General features: G+C 36.3%; 4 protein-coding genes across 5 annotated transcripts; 2 read left to right on the top strand and 2 right to left on the bottom strand.

Moving 5' to 3' along the window:
• Window positions 1-492: 492 nt before the first annotated feature.
• LOC121743975 (probable methyltransferase TCM_000336) lies at window positions 493-1,928 on the top strand. The gene is made up of 4 exons (XM_042137397.1): window positions 493-629; window positions 709-1,083; window positions 1,230-1,502; window positions 1,573-1,928. The coding sequence occupies exons 1-4, from the start codon at window positions 549-551 to the stop codon at window positions 1,894-1,896; spliced, it is 1,053 nt and encodes a 350-aa protein (XP_041993331.1). The 5' UTR covers window positions 493-548; the 3' UTR covers window positions 1,897-1,928.
• A 483-nt stretch (window positions 1,929-2,411) lies between these two features.
• Window positions 2,412-5,389, bottom strand: LOC121743773 (cytochrome P450 711A1-like). Its single transcript, XM_042137141.1, has 5 exons — window positions 5,114-5,389; window positions 4,232-4,384; window positions 3,371-4,130; window positions 3,187-3,282; window positions 2,412-3,026 (listed from the first exon to the last, which is right to left on the bottom strand). The coding sequence occupies exons 1-5, from the start codon at window positions 5,362-5,364 to the stop codon at window positions 2,697-2,699; spliced, it is 1,590 nt and encodes a 529-aa protein (XP_041993075.1). The 5' UTR covers window positions 5,365-5,389; the 3' UTR covers window positions 2,412-2,696.
• A 5,314-nt stretch (window positions 5,390-10,703) lies between these two features.
• On the top strand, window positions 10,704-12,817 carry LOC121744567. 2 transcript variants are annotated; one of them, XM_042138154.1, is made up of 2 exons: window positions 10,704-10,794; window positions 11,492-12,817. In XM_042138154.1, the coding sequence occupies exon 2, from the start codon at window positions 11,542-11,544 to the stop codon at window positions 12,697-12,699; it is 1,158 nt and encodes a 385-aa protein (XP_041994088.1). In that variant the 5' UTR covers window positions 10,704-10,794; window positions 11,492-11,541; the 3' UTR covers window positions 12,700-12,817. The 2 variants fall into 2 exon arrangements, with proteins under 2 accessions (XP_041994088.1, XP_041994089.1); XM_042138155.1 differs by lacking the exon at window positions 10,704-10,794 and adding an exon at window positions 10,830-10,884.
• On the bottom strand, window positions 12,786-18,287 carry LOC121744566 (chaperone protein ClpB3, chloroplastic-like). The gene is made up of 10 exons (XM_042138153.1): window positions 17,896-18,287; window positions 17,593-17,811; window positions 16,782-17,019; window positions 16,416-16,611; window positions 15,995-16,049; window positions 15,712-15,862; window positions 15,075-15,383; window positions 14,525-14,790; window positions 13,357-14,283; window positions 12,786-13,264 (listed from the first exon to the last, which is right to left on the bottom strand). The coding sequence occupies exons 1-10, from the start codon at window positions 18,127-18,129 to the stop codon at window positions 12,923-12,925; spliced, it is 2,937 nt and encodes a 978-aa protein (XP_041994087.1). The 5' UTR covers window positions 18,130-18,287; the 3' UTR covers window positions 12,786-12,922.
• Between the last annotated feature and the right edge of the window lie 7,164 nt (window positions 18,288-25,451).

The following is a 25,451-nucleotide window of genomic DNA, read 5'->3' as shown; positions in this document are numbered from 1 at the left end:
ATTAGTTAATTATGCGGACCTAGGTTTGTGTTAAAATGACAACACCTCTTAAAGTGACAGCATACCACCATTCCTAGTCAATCATTTGTACATGTGGACGAATAATCAGCTGTCATGTGGCAATCATAAAAAATGCTCAAGGGTAAATTTTCTAGGACTGCAATATCCAATACGCTAGACTGCAATTTTTTCACGTCTGCAATATCCAATACGATAGACTGTAATCTATAGATTGCAGTGTAGCGTTTATACTATTGTAGTGTAGCGTTTATAATATTGCAGGATACGTAATGTCACAGTGTCAATTTAAAAAGTGTTGTCATTTTAACGTACCCATGCGACCTATCTTTATCCATTCAATCTTTTAATCGTTTCAACACTATCTTTAAAACCACAAAAGTAAATGCATTATATATTTAAATGTACACATTGTTAAAAGTTAAAACGATGCCACATTCCATTGGAACAATTTTTAAATTACTAAAAGAGTAATATGAGGTGGTGGAACTATAAATACACATATAGTTTGGATTAATCTCGTGGAGAGCATGGAGGTGGTAGTGGAGAAAGTGTTTCACATGAATGGAGGTGGCGGAGACACAAGCTATCACCTAAACTCTTCACTTCAGGTAATGAACCAATTAACCCACACTCCTCTCTATCTCTCTAGACTAATTAGATAGTTAACTAATCTGTCTAAATCAACAGAAAAATGCTGCTGAGAGGATAAATGAATTAGCCATAGAAGCTATGGAACAAACGTATTCTGCGTTGAGGCCGGAAAGCCTTGGCATAGCTGATCTTGGCTGCTCGTCTGCCTCCAACGCACTGCGCTACATCAAAATGGCTGTCAATAGCTTTATGAGCACGCCCGAGTTTCGTGTCTGCCTCAATGATCTCCCAACCAATGACTTCAACACCCTTTTTAAGACATTGCCGGATTTTTACCAAGATTTGAAGGAAGGAAACAACAATCCATCAGTTTTCGTGGCTGCATATCCAGGCAGTTTTTATGGCAGGCTTTTCCCACACAAGAGCTTGCACTTTGTGTTTTCCTTCTGCGCTTTGCAGTGGCTATCACGGGTACATATTCTTTCATTATTACTAAAAAAGTAGTCGAAGTTTTCCTTCTGCGCTTTGTGTTTTGATATTGGACTTTTATTGCTTTCATAGAGTAGTTGTTAATTTGTCTATCATTCAAAGTAAACGCCTTATGTCGTATTTTGCAGATTCCTCCAGGGATCTACGACGATCAAGGGCGGTCTCTTAACCGAGAGAGCGTATACATAACTAAGAAGAGCCCGCGTCAAGTCATCGATGCATACGCGAAGCAATTCGCTGAAGATTTGTGGGCCTTCTTAGAGGGTCGAGCGGTGGAAGTGATGAGCGGGGGAAGGATGGCACTGCTGATTGCCGGGAGGAAGATTTCCGACTATTTCTCCCTCGACAAAACATTCCTCTGGGAAAATCTCTATCAATCTTTCCTCACACTTGTTTCCAAAGTAAAAATCCACTATTAAGTAATTTCACTATTATGGAGTAATTTTTTAAATTTTATATTATAATTTTCAGGGTAAAATTGAGAAAGAAATGGTGGAGTCTTACGATGTTCACTTTTATGAGCCGTGCAAACAAGAAATAGAAGATATAGTGAGAAAGGAAGGGTCGTTCGAATTGGAGCGTTTTGAAATTGTGGAGAAGGAGATAGATTCGAGCTTCTCTGGTGTAGTGATGGCCAAAGCAGTGAGGGCAGTTCAGCAGTCCATGATTTCTCATCACTTTGGAGAGGGGATAATGGATGAATTGTTTGATGAGTATGCCAAATTGTTGGATAAAGAGATAGCTACCAATAATTATAAGGTCATTCACATTGCTGTTGTTCTCACAAAATTGTAGTACTAGCTACTTGTCAAAACTATTTCATTGTACTACCTAGTTGTCTTCAATTTTATTCCATTTCCTTTATTTGAAAAATCATTGACAATTGTTGCTATTGTTGTGCAATTACAATTGGGAAAAGATATATACTCCTAGTATGCCTTTTGATTGAAATATCATGAATTAATTATTTGATATATGAGAATATCATGAAACGAATAAAAATTTGATATATGAGTCTAAGTTAGAGGTTGGTTCGATCTCAATCTCAGCTTGTAAGATTTGAGTTAAGGCTTAATTCAATATTTATATACTTCCTTCGTCTCCCAAAAATAAAAACTTTTGAAATGGCACAGTTTTTAATACAAAATTGGTAAAAGTTTTGAGAAAGATATATAAAAAAAATGTGCCAGTGGAAAGTAAGTCCAACCTTATTCGAGAGAAGGAAATTCCCTTAAATAAAAAGATATATTTTTAGGAAATGGACCAAAAAAGAAATACTCCTAGTTTCTATTTTTACGAGATGGAGGGAGTATATTATCATGTATCAACTTTAAAACAAGTACTAGTATATATATACATAAAGTATTTTCCTTTTGCTTCTATGCATTAAATACATTCATGGATGAAGCAAGGGTTTTAAATTCTGGTATTCTTCTTATTGATCATCAACAAATATGAAATAGTAAAAGATCATATGCATGGAGTTTAATATTATGGGAAGTAAGGCTGAATATTTGATGATGATTCAAAACAGTACCCTCTGCCACTCCCAGCCATATATGATATTGTATATAACATTGAGCTTTGTGGCAGTTTCAAGGGCGTTTGGTGGCTAAAACCTTAACACCATTTTTGTAGTTGACGATTATCCCAAATTGAAATTCCAAGGGACTCTCCATCTGTGGGGAGTGACGGAATACGTAATGTCTATAAAGATGAATAATGGCGAGTTTGATTTCTTGCAACGCAAATTTCTGGCCTATGCACGCTCGAGGCCCTATTCCAAACGGAACGAACGAGTAAGGATGCCTTTTCTTCTCCTCTTCCCCATTTGGATCAAATCTTTCCGGTCTAAACTCTTCTGGATCTGGAAAGTTTATTGGATCTTTTGCCGGAATTTCGATCCCCATCCACACCCATGTACCCTGTTCAATGTTAAGTTAACACATTTGTGTCTAGTATTTTATAAACATTTTTTCTTGAATTTACAATTATGTTACAGTTTTTTACTAATAAATAATTATTCAATTAAATAATGTAGTAGTATTTGTTTTATTTTTAAAAAAATAGTAAGATGTAATGTACCTTTGGAATATGATAGCCTCCAACTTTAACATCCTCTAGTGCTTCTCTTGCAACTAAAGGAGAGACGAAGTACACTCTCATAGCTTCCTTAATCACCTGCACTCAGTGAGAATCAATCTTGATACACAAAATCATAAAATTAGCTAACTAGTTAAGTAGTAGTAGTATAGAGATTATGAATTGCCTGGTCAAGAAACGGGAATTGATTTTGCAGATGATCGGCAGTTGGCAGGCGATCACGGGGGCCGAATGCATCTATTTCATCAACCAGCTTCTTCTCAACGCGCGGATGGGCTGCAACAAGATGAACCACCGCAGATATGGTAAACGAGCTAGTTGTGGAGCCAGCCAGCAACTGCTCGTACGTGAGGGCGCTAATGTAGTCGGGCGTGAGCACATTCCTCACGGCCTTCTCTGACTCGGCCGCGTTGAGCAAGAGCGAGATGATGTCTCTGCCGCCTCTGTTTTTCTCTTTTTTTCTCTTGTCCACGATCTGGTCCAGCCGGGTAGTGAGGCTCTGGTTTGTCCGCTCCAGCTTGCGGTCCATGGTGCCCGGGATTCTCTTGAGGATCTGGCGGCACGGGTTTTGGAGGAAGGGGAGGAGGAGGCCTAGTATGTTGGAGACGGAGCCGGTTAGGTCCATCTTCAGCTGCGTTGTGGCGTAGATGTGCTCCTTTATGAATTCTTCTGCCTCGTCGTTGTTGTGGTTGTTGTTGTTGTTGGTTGATTTTGGTTTGGAGAGGCCGAAATCCATTCCGAAGGAGGTTTTGCCGATTACATCGGTGGTGATTTTGAGGGTTAATTCGGAAAAAGTGAATGATTTGGGGTCGAGGTTTAGAGTGGCTGTTTGGATGGTATCCTGCATTGTGGGGATCATGGCAGCGAGGCGCGACGGCTGGAAGAACGATAGCACTGTGTTTCGCATCATCGACCATCTTGGTTCCCTGAGGTTGTTTTAGGAAATGTGTCGAAACAGAGAGTAGAGTGAGTATTACTATTAAGTACTTATTAACCAAATAATCGAATAGAGGTAGTGTACGTGTACCTAGTCATGAATAAGCCTTTGAGATGAACAGGCGATGCAGCTAAAGGAGACGGAATGCTTCTGTGGGAGAAGCTTTTGAATTTGGTTATACCAACTTCCCTGCAAAGCTCTGCAGATGCCACTATTACTAGTGGTTGTCTCCCCATATGAAACCTACATTACATCAAACAGGATTTTAATCTTGGAAATTCTAACTTAATTTGTTGCATATTTTAGAGCGAGATGAATAATGAGAGATGAGTAATTTGTGAATGAATAGTAGTATAAATTATGATATGTAATGTTGGTGTCAAAATAAATGAAGAATTTTTTTAAATATGAATGTATAAGTGTGTGTGATTAAATACTAACTTTTTATAGTAATAACTAATAACTAAATATCAGTTTTGTATGTTAAAAATATCAACACAAACACATAAATTTATCAATCTTCTTGTGTTGATAAACTTATGTCTTTGTGTTGATATTTATATTTACATGTTGTATTGATATAATTATATCTTTGTGTTGATAATTTTAATACACAAAATTGAAAGTTATTACTGTAAATTAGTTAGCACACTAACGCAACCATGTATGTATAACTTTAAAATCATATTTATAGGGTTAAGGATTTTATTTTTGTTCTTAGGTTATAATTTAGCATACCATTTGATTAGTTTGGACCAATCATTACTCCTGTTTTTTGATCACCAATCATAACATACTCTTATTTGCTTTTGTTTAATGGTAATAAATACTCGTAGCCGAGTACTAATGATTAAATGGGAAACTCTCCTCTAACCCCTAAACAACCATCAACAAATATTTTTTCCTATTCAAATGAATAATTGATTAAAGAAGAAATGGTCAAAATATTAAGTGAGTAAAAAAAAAAAGAACCTGAAAATAGGGCCGTAGCGGTTGGCAAGAACAGAGAAGACATCAGGGCCATGTTTAGCCATCAAAGGAATGTGTCCAACTAAAGGCATCGTCGGAGGCCCTGGGATTTTTCTTACACTCCAATATGGTTCATAAAAATACCATAAAAAACCTCCCAACACTCCTAATATTGTGAATATTGTTGATGATAATAAAGGTGCCTTCACAAATATATCACTCAAATGCCCTAAAATTGCTCCCACGACTTCCATCTTGTCTGAGAGAGAGAGAGGGAGTTGTTTAATTTTCCAGTGGTGCTATTATGCTGCAATCAATAATTTAAAGAGCACAACGCAAGTGTGATTATTTTAATGGCTTGGATAATGACAAACTAAGATGCCAGAAATTACATCAATTTAATAATATATGTGTTAATTACAGCCTTGGGGTTATACAATTATATGCAAATTATAATCAGTTTTGGACTTATTTGATAAGGAATCCGGATGAATATATTCGACTTCAGTTCACTATTTTAAAGTAGTATTTTGGATTTACTGTCGAGGTTCTACTAATTATATTTAGACTTGATTGATTCGCCAGTACTATTTGAATGGACTTTGAAAATATTGTCAATGGATTATTCAATGAAAATTATATTTTTTAAACTTCCAAATTTGTTAGCTGTTTATTCAAACCTATCTGAACAATTTTCCTAAAATGAATAAAGCAATCAAGCAATTTTAACTATATAATCACTTTTGGACTGTTTTAGAAGGAATCAAGCAGATTATATATTCGAGTTCATTAAGTACTAAGTTTACTACATCTTGTAGTTAATTTATTTCAACTTCATTATTCGTTAGTCCCATCTAGGGCTGGGAAAAAATACCGAAATGCCGAAATACCGGTCTTATCGTACCGAAAAAATACCGAAAATACCGATTTTTTGGTATACCGTGATTTTCGGTACGGTATGATACCTTACTGAAATATTTCGGTAAGGTAAATATATGAATTTTTATATACCGCGGTATACCGCGGCATGCCGAAATTCGGTATATACCGTAATTTAAGGTATATACCGTAAATTAAGGTATATACCGTAAAATATGAATATAATAATATATAAAGTATTTTATATATTTTTAAATTATAAAATTTATTATGAAATATAATATAATATGAATAAAATATACTAGTATTTAATATCCAGTATATTATTTAAATTACTATAAAATATAAATAGTATTCTAAAAACTCAGATATTCAATTTTCATTGATATTGAAAGTAAGGTATACCAAATTTGGGTACGACATACCGAAAATGAGGTACGATATCGGTATGAAAATTCTTCATACCGAAAATAAAGTATACCGAAGTTCGGTATACCGAAAATTTTGGTAAGATAAAGGTATGATTTTTTCGCATACCGAATTTACGGTAAGGTATACGGTATGGTGGTTTCGGTAAGGTATATCGTACCTACCCACCCCTACTCCCATCGAGTATGAAACTGTTCCATGTCATATATTTTGAATTTTTCAAATTTGTTAGTTATTAGATTTTGGTCAATGTTTGATGATTCGCTAAACCCATGTCCAAAGTCCTCCATGGTTTAAAGGTAACATTTTTTTTTAAGTCCTCCACGGTTAACAAACTAGTAGGTCAGATTAACATTTACCAGTTGTAATTAACTGAATTGCAATACCAAAAATTGTTTCTGTATGAGATGTGTATTTTCCCAATCAACAAAATGCGAAAAAAAAAAGAATAGATAGAGATTTGATGTCCTTGGTACCTCATTCACTATGTCTTATACCACTAAATTAATTATTACAATAATACTTCTTATATAATTAACTATACATTACCCCATAATAATAAAGTATTCTCGGTGGGTATTTCATTAGTGAGGATAGCGTTTTTCAAATATCCTTAATTAACTGCCTTCCGTGAACATAAACTTTTGTTTATATTGTATATTTTGTTGGTTTGATAAGATTATATCATAAGATTAAATATGTAATGTGATTTGGGTAAAGAGATTGAATCTCACGTATTATCATAGTATGATAATTAGTGATAGTCATCCCATCCAACTAAAATAACTTACTAGACTACATATAATTAAGATTACACTGCACATTAAGATTACATTAACTCAAAACCAAATTCATAAGGATGAGAAGATTATTTATAAATGAGAAGTGTGACAGTTTTTTCTAAGCATAATTGGCACATAAATCCCAAATTTGATCAGCTCTATGGTGGATGTCCATTCCAGACCTTTGGCAGTGGTTGATTCTGGCCACATCCTGAACCAGTGACCTGAAGAAGCAATCTTCAAGATAATTATAATAGAGATTGATGCAACAAACATCAGAAACTTTGTTGAAAACTGGGGCAGTGAGATCTCCACAGCTCATCTCTTTAGAAACTTGTTCCATACACTCTGGTTTCATGTTCATCGGACACCCATCTCGTCGAGGGTAGTCAAACACCACACTGCCTTGCACCATTGCTTTGCAAAATAGGAACCAAATTAGGACCTTGAATATCATGGTGGTGGAAGATTTGGAGATCATTGTATTTTTTGTGGGATTGGCTTAGTAAATACCCATCCTATTAATAGACTATGAACTAAGTTGCAGTTATTACAAGCTCATTGATGAAGATTTACATAATTTATTGCAACTTCAGTTAAATCTTTGATTGTATAACGCCCACTCTCGTTCAATTAATATTGCAATTATGAAATGTATGAGCAAGTATTATGCTACTAATTACTAACTGGGTAATGATTATGAAATGTATGATAAAGTATGTATATATACATAATTAAATTAAAACTAAAATAGTTTAATGTATATATAATTTACTATTGTAACCCATTATAGTGATGCCATAATGTTAAAAATCATTTCCCTTAACAAATTTGGTGTTGTTACCATTTTTTATCAGCAAAAGAAAACCTTGTATTCTGTAAATATGGTTTTGCTTTAAATTAACCCAATGCTATAAACTTAAGTTAGGAATTTGTAGTAATGATCCACAAACCGCTCTGTGTCTTAAATGAAATGAGAACATACCCATCATTATGGAATAATAAAAAATTACAGTTAATAATTAATGAATTAGATCATCTGAACGCATCTCAAATATTTAGGCCTTGGCTGTGAAAACTATAGAGATCTCTGATCTCTATAGGGTTAAGTTCACACATTGTCTCTTTCCTAATTCAAAACAATGAATAAATAAATAATATGAAAATTTAAAAGAGTGAATTATACAAATTGTGGCTTATCTTTGATGCTCGCAAATATTATGGAAAATCCATGGATTTTGACGTATTTATAATCGAAGGAAGTTTTTTTTTACTTTTTCAAACTTTTTACCTATTCGAAATTCCCACAAACTGTCGCATTGCAACATTGCCACCTCAATCTTAGTTTGTACTACAATATATATATATAGGTTTATATATATATATAGAGTTGTGATCATATGATAACCCCTAAATATTGTAATAACCCTATAACTAAATCTGGACCACACATATTTCTAATCTTGTGGCTGAGATTCAAAGTTAGATTTACTTCATAAAAAAAAGGCGGAGGGGTAAATATGTCATTTCCCTCATTTAATTTCTGAATTTCGCCAAATATCACGTAAAATGATAAAATGATATATGTTAGGTTTATTGCATAGAATGATAGTTTCGCCAGATAGAATGATACTCTACTTCATAAAAAAAGGCGGAGGGGTAAATATGTCATTTCGCTCATTTAATTTCTGAATTTCGCCAAATATCACGTAAAATGATAAAATGATATATGTTAGGTTTATTGCATAGAATGATAGTTTTGCCGGATAGAATGATACTCTGAGTTGATAAAATGATACTCTGAATTTCGCCAAATATCACGTAAAATGATAAAATGATAGGTTTATTGCATAGAATGATAGTTTTGCCGGATAGAATGATACTCTGAGTTGATAAAATGATACTTTTGACTGACTGATAAAATGATAAAATGATAGGTTTATTGCATAGAATGATAGTTTTGCCGGATAGAATGATACTTTGAGTTGATAAAATGATACTCTGAATGATAAAATGATACTCTGAATTTCGCCAAATATCACGTAAAATGATAAAATGATAGGTTTATTGCATAGAATGATAGTTTTGCCGGATAGAATGATACTCTGAGTTGATAAAATGATACTCTTGACTGATAAAATGATACTCTGAATTTCGCCAAATATCACGTAAAATGATAAAATGATAAAATGATAGGTTTATTGCATAGAATGATAGTTTTGCCGGATAGAATGATACTCTGAGTTGATAAAATGATACTCTTGACTGATAAAATGATACTCTGAATTTCGCCAAATATCACGTAAAATGATAAAATGATAAAATGATAGGTTTATTGCATAAAATGATAGTTTTGCCGGATAGAATGATACTCTGAGTTGATAAAATGATACTTTTGACTGACTGATAAAATGATAAAATGATAGGTTTATTGCATAGAATGATAGTTTTGCCGGATAGAATGATACTTTGAGTTGATAAAATGATACTCTGAATGATAAAATGATACTCTGAATTTCGCCAAATATCACGTAAAATGATAAAATGATAGGTTTATTGCATAGAATGATAGTTTTGTCGGATAGAATGATACTCTGAGTTGATAAAATGATACTCTTGACTGATAAAATGATACTCTGAATTTCGCCAAATATCACGTAAAATGATAAAATGATAAAATGATAGGTTTATTGCATAGAATGATAGTTTTGCCGGATAGAATGATACTCTGAGTTGATAAAATGATACTCTTGACTGATAAAATGATACTCTGAATTTCGCCAAATATCACGTAAAATGATAAAATGATAAAATGATAGGTTTATTGCATAAAATGATAGTTTTGCCGGATAGAATGATACTCTGAGTTGATAAAATGATACTTTTGACTGACTGATAAAATGATAAAATGATAGGTTTATTGCATAGAATGACAGTTTTGCCGGATAGAATGATAGTTTTTGCCGAATAGAATGATAGTTTTTGCCGGATAGAATGATAGTTTTTGCCGGATAGAATAATAGTATATGTTAGGTTTACAGCATACAATGATAGTTTTGTCGGATAGAATGATACTCTGAGTTGATAAAATGATACTTTTGACTGATAAAATGATAAAATGATACTCACAGCAGATAGAATGATACTTTGAGTTGATAAAATGATACCTTTGTCGGATAGAATGATAGTTTTGCCGGATAGAATGATACTCTAAGTTGATAAAATGATACTTTTGGCTTATAATGATAGTTTCGTCATTTTTTAGGTCGAAGTATCATTTTATCGGCTGCGAAATTAAATGAGCGAAATGACAGTTTTAACCCTCCGCCTTTTTTTTTATGAAGTAAATCTAAGTTTGAATCTCAACCGCGTGATTTTAAAATGTGCGGTCCAGATTTAGTTATAGGGTTATTACGATATTTAGGGGTTATCAATATAACGCACCCCTATATATATATATATATATATATATATATATGTGGGTGTGTGTGTGAGAGTGAGAACCACGTTTGTTGAAAATCTATTGTTTTTCAACAATACCATTTGTTATAAGGCACAGAGAAACAGGAACATAGATAAATAACAGGAGAAAAGGTTTTCACTTTCTTTACATTCACCAATCACCATTACGAATTTACAACGCCATTTCCCTTTTTTTGTTTAAATTCTGTGTTGATGCATTAGGTTTTTCCGCACACCGTAGTTTTGTGTTTCCTCATTTTTCTATAGATTCAATTATTTATTTGTTTAATTTATTATCGTTGCCGGATATATTTATCTATACGTATCTAATTTTCAAGAAGTTTTTGTAGATTTTTGCTTAGTCAATCACGTCCGGCCTCTATGATTAGATTCAGTTTCCACTAATTTCCCTTCGGTTGTTTGATTATGTGCAATCGCTGTGTTTCTTGTCTGTGATCCGAATTTTAGAATTATATTCATAGGTTAAAATTCTACTAGTAAATTGACAGAGGAATTATGTGTTTGCATGTTTGTTTAGGATTTTGATGAACTAACTAGACCCTAATTTTGGTTGCTTCTATATCTTTTAGACGATAATTTCTTCTAGAAACATGAATTCATCCATCGTTTATTTGTCAAGGTTGAAGGTATTATAAGCTATTAACATTTTTGGAATCCAATTCTAGCTTTATGTAGCAAATAAATGGTCCTCTCCCTGAATTTTGTACATATTTTCTAGTTTTCAATGTAATAATTCGGTGTAGTAAGGCTAAATTTGTTAACCTTGTTTGTATGCATATTTTGATGGCATGCATGTAACAATTTGCAGGATTTGGGTTTTGGTGGGAGAAGAATCCAAAGCCAAATTGAGAGAAACAGATGGACTCAAAGGCACTTCCTAATTATCTTCGGCCTTCGAGCGGTTCTTGCCACGATATATGTAAGTATGGACGGAGACGACCACTCGAAGAGCATCCCACTAAACCCCGGCATAAGAAGACCGCAAAGCCTTCCGTAGCAATCCCTTCCCCTGAGAAGAAGGAAGCTGGCAATGGCCAACCTTCGCCTTCTTCTCATGCCAAATCCTTTTCTCCCAGGCATAAAAACACTTCATCCAAGAGAGGTGTATTTCAAGTGAAGGAAAGCAGTTCTGTTGCTAGTAAAATGTTTAAGCAGAAAGGGTGTCATCCAACTGTTAAACCATCCTCGCCTTGCCACAGCTCGGATGGCGTGTGTGTGAAACGAAGACGAAATGAGGATGTCCAAAGTAGGCAGCCATCCATTTTGTCTTCTAACACAGCAACGAGTGGAGGAAAAACTGGCATGGTGAAATTGTTGTCTCCTCGGAAGAGGGTTAGTAGCATTGAGTCGTCACGACCATCTCCATCGTTCCAAGAAGAAGGTGATCGAGAGAGCAAGAAGTTTGAGTTCGTGTTTAAAGCCGTTGCAGATGCTCCATCATCTTCATTTCATGGAGATGATGATGAAGAATCAGATAAACTCGCCTCAGACACGACCTTGTCTCAGAGGAAAAGGAGGAGAATGACTAGGGTGGTTAAGCCTGGCGATGAACATGATTTGCCTGTGAATCTCAAGTTCCAAACCGGAAAAACAATGGATCAGCCCGAGAAAAGTAATGCTCCAAGATGGCTTAAATTTAGGAGTACTAGAGTGGACATGATCAGAGCAGATGATTCTGTAAATAGTTGTGTTCTGATTCGCCCTCTCAAGCCTTCAAGAATCAGAGATAAGCATCGTTCAAGCAGAAACAGATATATGAGAGCCCAATATGGGAGGACAAGAATCCTTGCGCTCGAAGATAAGAAGGGGGACCGAAAGAGAAATTGGAGGGAGGATGATGTGCGAAGGAATCACCGCCAAGACAAAGATTTCGAGTGTTTGAGGGAAGAAAGTGTGAGTAAACTAGCTCAGAGACGGAAAGGCACGGTGAAAAGTTTAGTGAGAAACTACGAAACGCTTGTCTCCTGCCTCATAGAGCAGAACTGGATTTTGAAACTGAAAAAGAATAAACCTTAGAGGTTATGTTGTTTGCAAGTTTTGACAGTTTATTTTTGAGTTGTACAATGTATGATGATTTGAATAAGGTTCAGCTTCAGAGTATGTAATATACCAATGGTTGTCTTTATTTAGTGCATTTAAATGACTACACACTCAACTTGATTATACAGGTTTAATTTAATGCTCAATTATTTCCATGGTAATAGAGTTCAGTAGAATTACAGAGTTGAGAGTATTATTCTCATTGCGTTGGTGAAAACGCTTGGTCTTGGCTTCTTTGGTCCACATCGGAGCCGGAGCCCGAGCCAGAGCCCAGCTTTCTGAAGACGAGCTTCTGCTGAGGCAACTGCCCATTGCCAAAGGCTGAGACTTCAGTGTCCACAAGTACGGTATCCTCATCTTTGAAGTCTCCTCTCAAAATCCCCTTTGCCAGCTCATTCTCGACGTATTGCTGTATCACACGTTTCACCGGCCTCGCCCCATAGTTTGGATCGTATCCCAGACTACCCAAGAGTTGTACTGCACCATCGCTCACCTTCATCTTCATCTTTCGATCTGCTATCCTCTTTTGCACTCTATCCAACTGTCAACAGCCATATATAATTAGATCCTATCAAACCCAACTTCAACAACTACGAAAAGATCTCAGAAGGAAGAAAGAGAAGGACTCTTTACCTGTAACCTGACAATATTGCTAATCTGATCGCGATCAAGAGGTTGGAATACGATGTACTCGTCCACTCTATTCATGAACTCTGGACGGAATATTGATCTTGCGGCATCCATTACTCTTTGCTTTATAGTTTCATAGGCCATCTCCTTAGACGTGTCATCATCATCCTGGTTCAGTATATACTGTGAACCCACATTTGATGTCATGATAATTACACAGTTGGTGAAGCTAACAGTGCGTCCTTGCGAGTCAGTTACTCTGCCATCATCTAGGATTTGGAGGAACACGTTGAATACATCAGAGTGAGCCTTCTCTATCTCATCAAACAAAATAACTGCGTATGGCCTCCTGCGAACAGTCTCTGTCAGTTGCCCTCCTTCTTCATATCCAACATAGCCAGGAGGTGCCCCAATTAACCGTGAGACCGCGTGCTTCTCCATATACTCGCTCATATCAATTCTTACCAGAGCATCTTCGGTGTTGAATAAATAGGAAGCGAGAGCCTTAGCCAGCTCCGTCTTTCCAACACCTGTGGGACCCATGAACATAAAGCTAGCGATTGGACGGTGAGGATCTGAGAGGCCAGCCCTTGATCTCTGTATAGCTTCAGCAACTGCTGTTACTGCTGGATTTTGACCAATCACACGTTTATGTAGTTCCTCCTCCAAATGCAACAACTTCTCCCTCTCAGACTGTTGGAGTTTGGAAACGGGAATACCGGTCCATTTACTTACAATTTCAGCAATATCACTCCCAGAAACTTCTTCCCTAAGCATTGACTTTCCAGACCGTATATACTCATCCAGTTCCTTTTCTGCAATTTCAAGCTGACGCTGCAGTGAATTAAGGCTCCCATATTTCAGCTCAGCCGCACGATTAAGATCATACTCTCGCTCAGCCTGCTGGATCTCAAGATTTACTCTGTCAATCTGTCAAAACAAAGTTAGAAATTTGTACATGAATTAATTGTTTCATTTTACTTAAGCAGCAAGAAGATTGGGCAAAGCCATTTCACATATATGCTTAACCATTTGATAAGGACGCTTTCACTGGATAGCCACACAACATAGTCGTGCCCCTATCTAATGAAACGTTTTAAATAACCATGATGTACTGAAATTATGACAATATACTTTTAATAAAACCAAGATCAAATGATTAAGCCCATACTTCCTCCTTAATAGATGTAAGGCGTGTCATGACAGTTTTTTCATGTTCCCACTGCTCATTCAGTTCAGTTTGCCTCTGCTTTAAGAGGGACAGTTCATCTTCAAGCCGATTCAACCTATCTTTTGTCGCTCTATCAGTATCATTTTTCAGTGATAGCCTTTCCATCTCAAGTTTAAGAACTGCACGGTTGATTTCATCAAGAGCTGTTGGCTTTGAGGTAATCTCCATTTTCAGTTTTGCAGCTGCTTCATCAACTAGGTCAATAGCTGCAATTGGAATAAGTGAACTATGGGAGTCAGGCTATTAGGTGAAAAGTCAATTTTCACAACTCATTAGACAAAATTATGTTTTAATTTTTCACAAATGAGTTCTTCCTTCACTAGTACGCCACCATCAACATTCACATTCTCAAGAAAAAGAAGACATGGGAAGAAACTTGTAAAATATGTATATATCCCCAGCAAACATAATATACGATGTATACTTAGTTAAAAAATTGGACTGGATGTATGAAACAGTATCTTTTGGGATCACTATAAACAGTTTATACCTTTGTCAGGAAGAAAGCGCCCACTGATGTAGCGATCTGATAAAATTGCAGCTTCAACAAGTGCACTGTCTGAAATGCGAACTCCATGGTGGAGCTCATATCTCTCCCGCAAACCACGGAGAATGGAGATGGTGTCTTCCACAGTAGGTTGGTCTACATAAACTTGCTGGAACCGCCTTTCCAAGGCCGGATCTTTTTCAATGTACTTTCGGTATTCATCTAATGTGGTTGCACCAATGCATCGGAGCTCGCCACGACCAAGCATGGGTTTCAAGAGGTTTCCAGCATCCATTGCACCATTGGTAGCACCTAAGACACAAATTGACCATGTACTGTCTCAGAAGACCAGAAGTACTGCTAAGAACTGTGTAACATAAATTGAAATGCTATATATGTAATCAGGTGCTTATGTGCATGCAATGGAACAGTAAACATTGACAAGCGTCGAATGAAAATGGAAAAATGGAGAACCTCAGGTAAGAACACTGAACCAAAAAACCTCAGGTAAGAACACTGAACAGTAATGGAACAGTGAACATTGACAAGAACCTCAGGTAAGAACAGTAAACATTGACAAGAACCTCAGGTAAGAACACTGAACCAAAAAAATGTAAAAACACAGCTAATAAAGCAGTACCTGCACCAACTACTGTATGAATCTCATCAATAAAAAGGATTATCTGGCCATCTGAATCAGTGACTTCCTTAAGAACAGCCTTAAGTCTATCTTCAAATTCTCCACGGTATTTTGCACCAGCAATGAGAGCTCCCATGTCAAGAGATATCAACTACATGAAGAAAGGTAAGCTTGCTTTACCATCAAATGTCTCAGAAGTAAAAGCCTGAAGCCACGTAGTTAGAGCAGAATACAGATGATGTGTTCATAGGATAGCTTAACCTTCTATTGACATATAACCCACCTTGCGATTCATCAAAGCCTGAGGAACATCTCCTTGCACAATTCTCTGGGCCAGTCTGTCAATTAGGGTAATATTAAAACTTTGTAACCAAAATAGGAAATGAGAAATGCTGCGGTGCATGGGAATTGAAAAGGAAAAAAAAGAAATCTGGTTTAATATTGCTAAGGCAGATTCATAACAATCATGAATTACATTCCTCTGACTAATTTGATATCTATTTAACATTTTAATTCTACACACCTAGCCAGCATTGTATGTCACTTAATGCAAACATAAACCTACATATATTATCAACTTAACAATCAGTTTGACTAATTAGTAATTAGGGCTAAAATCAAATTAGGTGTGTGCATAACAAATACGCTAACTGATTGTACTATGTTGCTATACAACAGTAGATCGAAAAGACTGCATGGCTCACCCTTCAGATATTGCAGTTTTCCCAACTCCAGGTTCACCAATTAAAACCGGATTGTTCTTCGTCCTCCTTGAAAGAATCTGAATGCATCTGCGTATTTCATCATCTCTTCCTATAACAGGGTCCAGCTTTCCTGCTCTTGCCATGGCTGTTAAATCTTTTCCATATTTTTCTAGCGCTTCATATTTACCTTCAGGATCTGTCGAAACCCATAGATATAATTTTTGTTCTTAACTATATTCAAGATAAAAACATGACTGACATGGTTCAAAGCACTACAAGATCTAATTGGATGCAATAATGACCAAAAAGGGCACAACAAACTATAAAATACAGATCACAGGGTAAAGAAAAACTCAGACACTGTACCTTGGTCAATAACAGTTTGTTTTCCCCTTATTGACTGAATGGCATCTTTCACCGTTTTCAGAGAAAGCTGAAAATCCTTAAATAATTGCTTCCCAAACCGGTTATCCTCTGCAAAACCAAGAACTAAATGCTCTACTGAGACAAATGAATCGCCAAACTCTTTCTTGTAATCCCTGGCTCGCTGTATCAGCCCTTCCAAGTCTCGTCCTAACATTGATCCAGCTGAATCTCCAAGAACCTGGTATATTTTTCAAACCCAGTGGCTTATTAATTACCAGGTCATTCGATATACGACCAAAGAAGATCTAGGAAAACCTGACCAAAATAAATGTAGCCAAAACTTTTGCACAAGTACAATTATATCAGTAGCCAAAAAAATACCAATGCTCCCGGCCACTAGCATGTCTTACAAACCGCTACTGCACATACCACTCTGACCATATTCCTTAGCATAAGCATTCATTACACATCTCGTGTTAAGCCAGAGATCCAACAATGACTGCCTATTATTCACTCCTTTACTGATAGTGTATACAAATGCCACACACTTCTTAGCGACCATGGGGTAAAATCATTAAAATGCTAAGTAGATCTTCTGATAACTTAACTGAACAGTTGGATAAGCTAAATGAACACCCACTTGGTGCAGATATCAAGTGAAATGTTGAATATTAAACCCTAAACATTAACTGCAGTAATCCAGTCAAATAATTCTCATGTCAATCAACCTGACCGCTGTCATTTAAACTTGGTTTAATCATAAACAGCCATAGCAATATAAATTAACCAATAAACTAGTATATCAAACTACCTTGGGCTGACGCTGAATGTATTTCTCAGTAGCATCAAGCAGTCTAGTATTATCCACCCCAGCCTTGGAAAATATCCGACGAGCAAGGCCGTTCTTCTGCTCCAAAAGAGCTTTCATCAAATGCTCGGTCTCCACTATCTGATGCTTATTGCTCTTCGCCTCCTCCGGCGACGACACAATCGCTTGCCACGCCATCTCAGTGAACTCCGACTGCGTAATCTGTTCTCACCAACAGGAAAAGCAAACCATTCAACAACATTCAACCCCAAAAAACAGCAAAATATCAATAATCAACTAACTCACTCTTCCATTGGACGACTCATCACACCGCACGCTGAATGAGCGCGACTTTCGATGAAACCTACTCAATTGTCTGGTCAATGCAACACTTTTGTGCATCAACTGCAAGCGATTAGGCGAAGTGAGAGAGCCGAGATTGGTTGAGAAATTAACAGATACTAGCGCCTGAGGGGACATGGCGGTGTCCGGGCGCGGCAAGTGAAGGCGCACGGGGGCGAAGGAGGACGCCGACGCCATTGCTAGGAATTCGGTGAATTTAGATAGGTGTGGATAATTTTCCGGTGAAGAATTAATTAATTAATTATCTGAAAATGGGAGTAATTTAAAAAGGAGAGGGATGGAGTAGTCTGGGAGGTTCGAGTGAAGAATGTGAAGCTAAATTAGAAAGTTCGCGATGGTGGTGAGGTTTTGCTCTACTTACGAGGGAACGCGCCATCAATTTCGTGCTTCTTCATCCACGTGGTGCTTCTTCAATGGATGATGTTCAACTTATTTTAAATTTAAATTTAAATTTAAATAATTACTATTGGCTTAAGATAGGTGTTGATTGCTGCTTTGTTAAGTCCACAAAAAATGCAGATCAATGACAAAAAAAAATATGAATGATAAGTGAAAAATATAGAGATTAATAATATGAGTAGTAGTCATTAATTCTAAAGTATTATATATTGCATCATGTATTTGTCCAACCTAGTTTTGGTCAATTTTTTTTGGAATAGAGAATTTTTTTTTTGTTAATGAATAAAGAAGATAAATTAAAATTGGAGATAACATAAAATATAAGAGAGAGAATAAAATAAAATGATTTGTCATTTTGCTTTTTTACAAAATGACTCGGATCTGGGAGGATGAAAGGTGTAAACAAACTAAAATCCAAATAAATTAAACTAAATTCGGTTGACATTTTTATTTGGTTTGATAGTTATTTGGATTCAAGATATTTTAGTGATCCTACTAGATAACAATTTTAGATTCTTTTTCACATCGAAAAGTTTATCATAGACAAACAAAAAAATGTCAATTGAAATTTGAATTAACCTAATAATCAAAATAAAACTTCATTTTAAAATCATAATACCAATTATCTAAATCACCATCAATTATCATAGACGCGAAACAATCAATCTCTTTCATCTCCTTCCATGCCTCTTAATTCGAAGAAATGTTGGTGTAAAGGTGATCAAAATCCATGCCAAAATGGAGGTCTTTGTTTTAGGGTTTTGTTTAAAGTTTGTGTTAAACGCGAGTTTATAGTTTCTTGAGTAAAGCTATGTATATATGGTTCGATTCAAATTTTAATTTATTTATGTAAATTTGTGTAGATTTATCTTTATTTATATCGTAATCTGTATCTCTTTTGACAAAGGAAGAGGAGCGAGGGATTTTATTTGCACCTCTTTTTCCCATTTTAATCGTCCCATGTTGTACAAACATATTCAATACGCAATTCATGTTAAAATGTTAGCGTATTTGATAGTTGACTTAAACATGACGAAATCATTAAATTCTCCTACGTAAATTCATGATAGAGAACATGGTATTGTTTCCCCTTTTGCTCAAAAAAGTTAACAAGCTAAGAATAAAGTTTTACTTGGGTTGCATTCTCCATAAAAAAAATTTATTTGGGTTGCATTCTCTATAGACTAGTACTCCATAGTATGTATCTTGAAGTAAATCATAACTTAAAAATTATTACTATCGTCTACTATCATTGACAAAAAGCGTTTCTATATCAAAATTTACAATGCATTAAATTTAATGTATTCTTTATTCAACATACACACAGACTTAGACATGTCTAAAAACATGATCATACAAGTAACGCACTCACTCATTCCCTCTATAGCTAAGTCGTATTCTTTTTGTTGTTCAATTATAGCTGAGTCGTTTCCATTTTTGACAAAATGCATCAACTTTTCTTCTCTTTTACTTTATTTTCTGTTTTTTATTCTCTCTTCATCTTTATACTTTTTTTTCCTATTCTACTTTATTATTCATTTACTTACCTCACTTAACACAATTTTTCTTAAATTTCGTACTGAAAAGAAACGCCTCTACTATAGAGGGACGGAGGGAGTACATTCTCGCCAAGCAGGATCCTAAATTGATGAAATGCTATTTTTAACTATTATAATTCCTCCGTCCGACTTGAATCCTTAGAGCATGAATAACGCGGAGGGCCGGGCCGCAAATCGCGAGTCCCGGCCCGTCCCACGCGATGGAGGAGGATGCGGCACGGCCCAGGCCGGTCCCCGGGCCGCATTTGCGGCCCGGTGACGGTCCCGCGGCCCGGCCCGGCGGCGATTGAGCTTCCGGTTTGTTGTGGGCCGGGACGCTACTGTTCACGGATTTTTGAATTTTTGGAAGAGGAAGAAGAGGGAGGGGGAGAGGAAGAAGGAGGAGAAAGAGGAAGAAGATGGAGAAAAGAGGAAGAAGATGGAGAGGGAGAGGGGCAAGATCCAATCATCACTTTTTTTAAAAAAAAAATTGTACTTTTTTTAAATTTTCTAATTTTTTATAATTTTTAGTTTATAATTTATTATTTTTGTATTAAAAATGAATCTCTCGTGTTATAATTGCTCAACGTATTCTATTTTACGAGTAAAATAAGTTGGAGTTGTGAATAGTGTCATTTATTAGTTGCGGCCCGGGTTGGGGCCTACAGGGTTAGAGCAGTTGTGAGCCGGGACTCAAATTTAGGAGAATGATGACGTGGAGGGGACTTAGGGACGGGGTTATTCATGCTCTTAGGCATAAATGTAAGAAAGAAGTGAGTATTAGATTTACCATTTTGACTATATTAAATATAGTGTTATCAATTCTGACATAATATGTAGATTAGTTATTAATTGGTCATATACCATCCAATCAAGCATTAATTGATTGTCAAGCAATCAAAATAATTGTACTAATGCATTTTTATTTGATTGTCAAGCAATCAAAATAATTGTACTAATGCATTTTTATTGAATGGGTTCTTTGGTTGAACATTTATTTAATTGACTTTATAATTTAATTAATTTTTTATGTGTTAATTAAATTTTTTCTCTTATTTATTTTGAATTTAAATCAATTGCACTATCGACTTAAAATCATTAGAAAATTTTTTAAATTATAACAAGCAATATCATAAATATTTTATTTTTCTAATGATTCTTGAGTCGATATTCTAACTGAATTCATTCTTAAAAAATAAGAGAGCAAAAATAAATTTAATTAAAACTAAATTATATTTTGAAGTCCATTAAATAAAGATTCCACTAGATTAAAAATATAAGTATAAAAACTATCATAAATTATATTTTGAAGTCCATTTGAGGATGTATTCATAAAATAAATGTTGTTGTTTAGTGACGAACAAATATGTCAGTAATATTGATTAGTGACGTATTACCAACGGATCAGCAACGTTGGTAATAAACTGCTTTTTTGTAGTGTAAGGCCATCCACAACGCTGCTGCTATACCGTTCCTTAAACTACTATTTGCGGGCCACGCTGTACTTTTTAACTCCATTTCTTAACTAAGGAACGAAACCTGCAACCCTCCGTCCCTTAAATTACTATTCATTCAATTTCATTTTTAAATTTTATTTCCAACCAAATTCAATTAATAAAAAACACACTTCATTTAAAATAAACTTACAACATAAAATTCGTAAAAAAAACAAAATTTAATAATTTCCTAAAAAATAAAAGTACACAATTTAATAATTTCATCCGCCAAAGCTTGCCCAAATGTGCTCAATTAGATCCTCTTGGAGTTGGGTGTGGGCGCTAGAGTTGCGTGTCCTTGCACGAATAGATAACCGTTCTTGTATAGACGGATGCGCTCCACTTCGAGGCGGACTACTCGCGGTTGAACTTCCGGGGGATTCGGGGTGAACTAATTTCCCGCCTCGGGTCCTTCGTCTTAGACAATCATGTTGTGCAAGATTATGCACGTATACATGATGTCGACCATGTTCTCCATGAACCACGTACGAGCCGGGGACTTGATGATGTTGAAGCGCGCTTGGAGAACCCCGAACGCCCTTTCCACATCCATGCGAGCAGCCTCCTGCTTCTGCGCAAAAAGAGTCTGCTTTGGGTTCGCAGGCCTGCTGCACATCTTCACGAAGGTAGGCCACTTCGGGTAGATGTCGTCGGCGAGATAGTACCCCATTTTATAAAGCCGGTTGTTGGCGACGAAGTTGATGGCCGACACTTTACCATCCAAAACTTCGGTTAGGAGGTCGGATTGGTGGAGCACGTTTACGTCGTTGTTCGACCCGGGGACCCCGAAGTACGCGTGCCAGATCCAAAGCCGGTAGTCGGCAATGGCCTCGAGTATAACGGTTGGGTGGGTGCCTTTGTGGCTGCTCGTGTAGGACCCCCTCCACGCCACCGGGTAATTCTTCCATTGCCAGTGCATGCAATCGACGCTGTCGAGCATCCCGGGGAATCCGTGCACTGTTTCGTGAAGGTCGAGCAGGAACTGACAATCGGTCGTGCTTGGCCTCCGGAGAAATTCGTCAGTGAATGCTGCCCGGACGCCTTTGCAGAATTTAAGCAAACACATTCGCCTAGTGGTGTCTCCGATGTGGAGGTATCGTCGAACATGTCGGCCATTTGTCCAGTACATTTCTGCAGCGTCGTGTGGCTGGGACGGCCGACCGCGTCGAGCCCTTCCTGGAAGAACTCTTCCCGGGCTGCCAAAGTATTCGCGATGTGGAGAAATAGCGGTTTCCACATGCGGAAACGGCGACGGAAGTACGTATCTTCCCAAACCGGGTTATCGCAGAAGTAGTTGCGTACTAACCTTGCGGCGGCTTCCTCCCGGTTACGATGGATGTACGTACGGGAGCGACGTTGGGGCGGCGTGGCTTCCTCCGCCTCCTGTCGTCGATCTTCTTCAAGTGATTGTTCCATTATTTGACGCATTTGTTCAAAAGGATCTATTTAAATTTGGGAGAAGAAAAACATAGTTGATTTGAGATGAAAATTGGAGTGGAAATAGAGAGGATTTGAGAGGAATAGATGTGTGTTTGTGAGTAAAATGAGTATGAAATATTAGTATTTATAGAGTTTAGGGATTAAATAAAATAAAATAAAAAATTAAAATAAAAAAACGGTAACATTACCGTTGCAATTTTTTTTATTTAATTTTTTTAAATTTAAATTTGAATTTTTTTTAAAAAATGAATTATTGCGTCACCGTGACGAAACCCACTCGCGGGCCAGCGAGTGGGCGTCACGCATGGCCTGGGAGCTCGCCACGTCGCCTCGGCGCGTGCCGCGTCTCGCGGTCCACGGGGCGAGCTGGGAACGGGATGGGGACGGAACGGCCGACTGCAACGCGTTTCTCCGCGGTTTCGTTCCTGAGGATGAGGAACGAAACGCGGGCCGGCCATGCCACCCGTTGCGGATGCCCTAAGGAAGATAGACTAAACAAGCGGAACAATGAGATATAAATGTGATGAAACTATTTTAATTTTGGGCAAATTACCCGTAAAGTCATGACCTTTCAAAATAGTTTGATTTTTTTCGTGAGCTTCCATTTTAGAAAGTTGGTTTTAAAAATAGAACATCCAACTAAGGTAAGATTACTCACTGAAAGGGGACGAAAATACATAGTAACCTTTGAAATGTTACATTAACATTAATGACTGCGAAATTCTTGTCAATTGAAAGTAAAACGTAAAACACATCTAGTGGTCCTTAATAATACATTTTATTTCATTAAGCCATTTTACAAATTTTTGGTTCATTAATTATGTCCTTGTACTAATGGATTTTGTTTCATTAAATCTTTATACAATTTTTTTGTTTCAATAAGGTCATGTTTGTTTGTTAGGATTCTGTTTGGTAACTAATATGATTTCCTGTTTTTTAAATCATAGTGTTTTTTTATAAAACTGAGAAAGTTATCAGATTCCGGAAAATAAAGAAAATAGTATTCTATCTATTCCGCCATAATAAAGACACTTCTTTTAGACATGAAATTTAAGTAAGAGATGTTTGATGAGTTGAGTGGGTGTGTTAATAAAGTAAAAATAAAGTAATGTGATGATTGTCTTTTACTATTTGAATTATTATTAATAATATTGGTGTAGTGATATTTATTTTATTTCTAACTAACTAATTTGAAGTTAATTTTGACAAATTAAATACTGCTTTAGAAAATTAAATGTTGCATTTTTGAATTAAATGCAACATTAGTCTCAAATTAAATATGGATGCAATTTTTCTGCACGAAAATTAAATGTTCAATTAGTAATGAATAAAAAAATCATTTCTCCATAAAACAGTGATGACGTATTCATTACAATTTGAAATTCGAAAAACGTGGCGCCATTAATGCAACAAAATCAATAAATAAGCATTCATTAAAACCAAACTAATTGCTTCCTAAAAATGTGGCGCCAACATTGAAATTCAAATATTTAGCGCCACGTAATGCTATAGATACAACATTTAGTCATTTAGTGATGTATCAAATACATTTTCAAGTTCCAACTCCAGGTCATCTATACCTTCTCAATTTGAATTAGGTTAGCAATGCTTGCATGTTCTGAATTTCTGATGGAATTTTTGTTATTTTTAGTTTCACCGAGTTCAAACACTGCTAATGGAATATGGAACTTCCACACAGCTTCAAATATTCAATAAGGTTGAACCTTCATCACTTGATCTAATGAAAGATCAATATGGCGCTCACATTATAGAAATTTTTTTTGGAATGTGGGATTAATGATGTAAATGAAATCCTTGTTCGTGAAGTGATGATTCCAAATCTTGTGCCCTTGTGTCTCCATTATAATGGAAGCCACGGGGTGCAAAAGGCTATTGAGGTATCACAATATACTATAAAGAGTAGAGATGCCCAAGGTTTATGGTTCGGACAGTTAACCATGAAACCGTAACTGTGAGATTTAAATCCAGCCGAAACCGTTATTTTGGAACCTTGGGCCGGTTCAGGTTCTAAAATTTCGAACCGAAACTGTGCCAAAACTATAGGGCTGGCGAAAAATATCGAAAAAACCACCAGAAGACTATGATACTGAGCCAGACATCAAAAAACCGCCGGAAACCGGTGGTTCGGGACCATGAAAACCGCAAAATCCGGTGGTTTTGGAACCGGAACCATAAGCACAAAATACCCTCGCGGTTCGGTTCCAGTTCGATAATTTCCAAGACCTGAACCGGTAATTCCGAAGCGTAACCGCCTGTTCCAAAACCATGGGCATCTCTAAAGAAGAGATCAATAGTTTCTAATCTTAGAGCATCCACAACCGTGCTCTTGCCAACTAGCACGGTTGCGGGCCCGGCCCCACTTTTTCTGCCTGCTCTTAGGCAAGAGCACAACACCCACAGATGTGCTCTTCCGCAAAGACGAGCACAAGGGTCCCACCATTCTATTATTCAATTTAAATAAAAACATTTCCACAAAATTAAAATACATTAAAAATATCCGGAATAATATTACAAATTACAAAAAAAAATAAAAATTACATAATTAAAAACATAAAAATTAAAAAGTACATAATTAAAATCCTAAAATTTAAAAAGTACGTAATTA

Source organism: Salvia splendens, chromosome 8 (genome assembly GCF_004379255.2).
Source record: "Salvia splendens isolate huo1 chromosome 8, SspV2, whole genome shotgun sequence".
Taxonomy (NCBI): Eukaryota; Viridiplantae; Streptophyta; class Magnoliopsida; order Lamiales; family Lamiaceae; genus Salvia; species Salvia splendens.
Note: the sequence above shows the minus strand (reverse complement) of the source record. Positions and strands in the feature narration are given on the sequence as shown.

Excerpts from the sequence above, each read along its gene's own strand:
- LOC121743975 (XM_042137397.1), top strand. The coding sequence starts at position 549 with ATGGAGGTGGTAGTGGAGAAAGTGTTTCACATGAATGGAGGTGGCGGA. Across the intron at positions 630-708 it reads ACCTAAACTCTTCACTTCAG|AAAAATGCTGCTGAGAGGAT; the intron begins GTAATGAACCAA and ends CTAAATCAACAG. Across the intron at positions 1,084-1,229 it reads CTTTGCAGTGGCTATCACGG|ATTCCTCCAGGGATCTACGA; the intron begins GTACATATTCTT and ends CGTATTTTGCAG.
- LOC121743773 (XM_042137141.1), bottom strand. The coding sequence starts at position 5,364 with ATGGAAGTCGTGGGAGCAATTTTAGGGCATTTGAGTGATATATTTGTG. Across the intron at positions 4,385-5,113 it reads CGCTACGGCCCTATTTTCAG|GTTTCATATGGGGAGACAAC; the intron begins GTTCTTTTTTTT and ends GATGTAATGTAG. Across the intron at positions 3,027-3,186 it reads GAGGCTATCATATTCCAAAG|GGTACATGGGTGTGGATGGG; the intron begins GTACATTACATC and ends AACATTGAACAG.
- LOC121744567 (XM_042138154.1), top strand. The coding sequence starts at position 11,542 with ATGGACTCAAAGGCACTTCCTAATTATCTTCGGCCTTCGAGCGGTTCT.
- LOC121744566 (XM_042138153.1), bottom strand. The coding sequence starts at position 18,129 with ATGGCGTCGGCGTCCTCCTTCGCCCCCGTGCGCCTTCACTTGCCGCGC. Across the intron at positions 15,863-15,994 it reads AGGCTTTGATGAATCGCAAG|TTGATATCTCTTGACATGGG; the intron begins GTGGGTTATATG and ends TTCTTCATGTAG. Across the intron at positions 13,265-13,356 it reads GCAATATTGTCAGGTTACAG|TTGGATAGAGTGCAAAAGAG; the intron begins GTAAAGAGTCCT and ends GGCTGTTGACAG.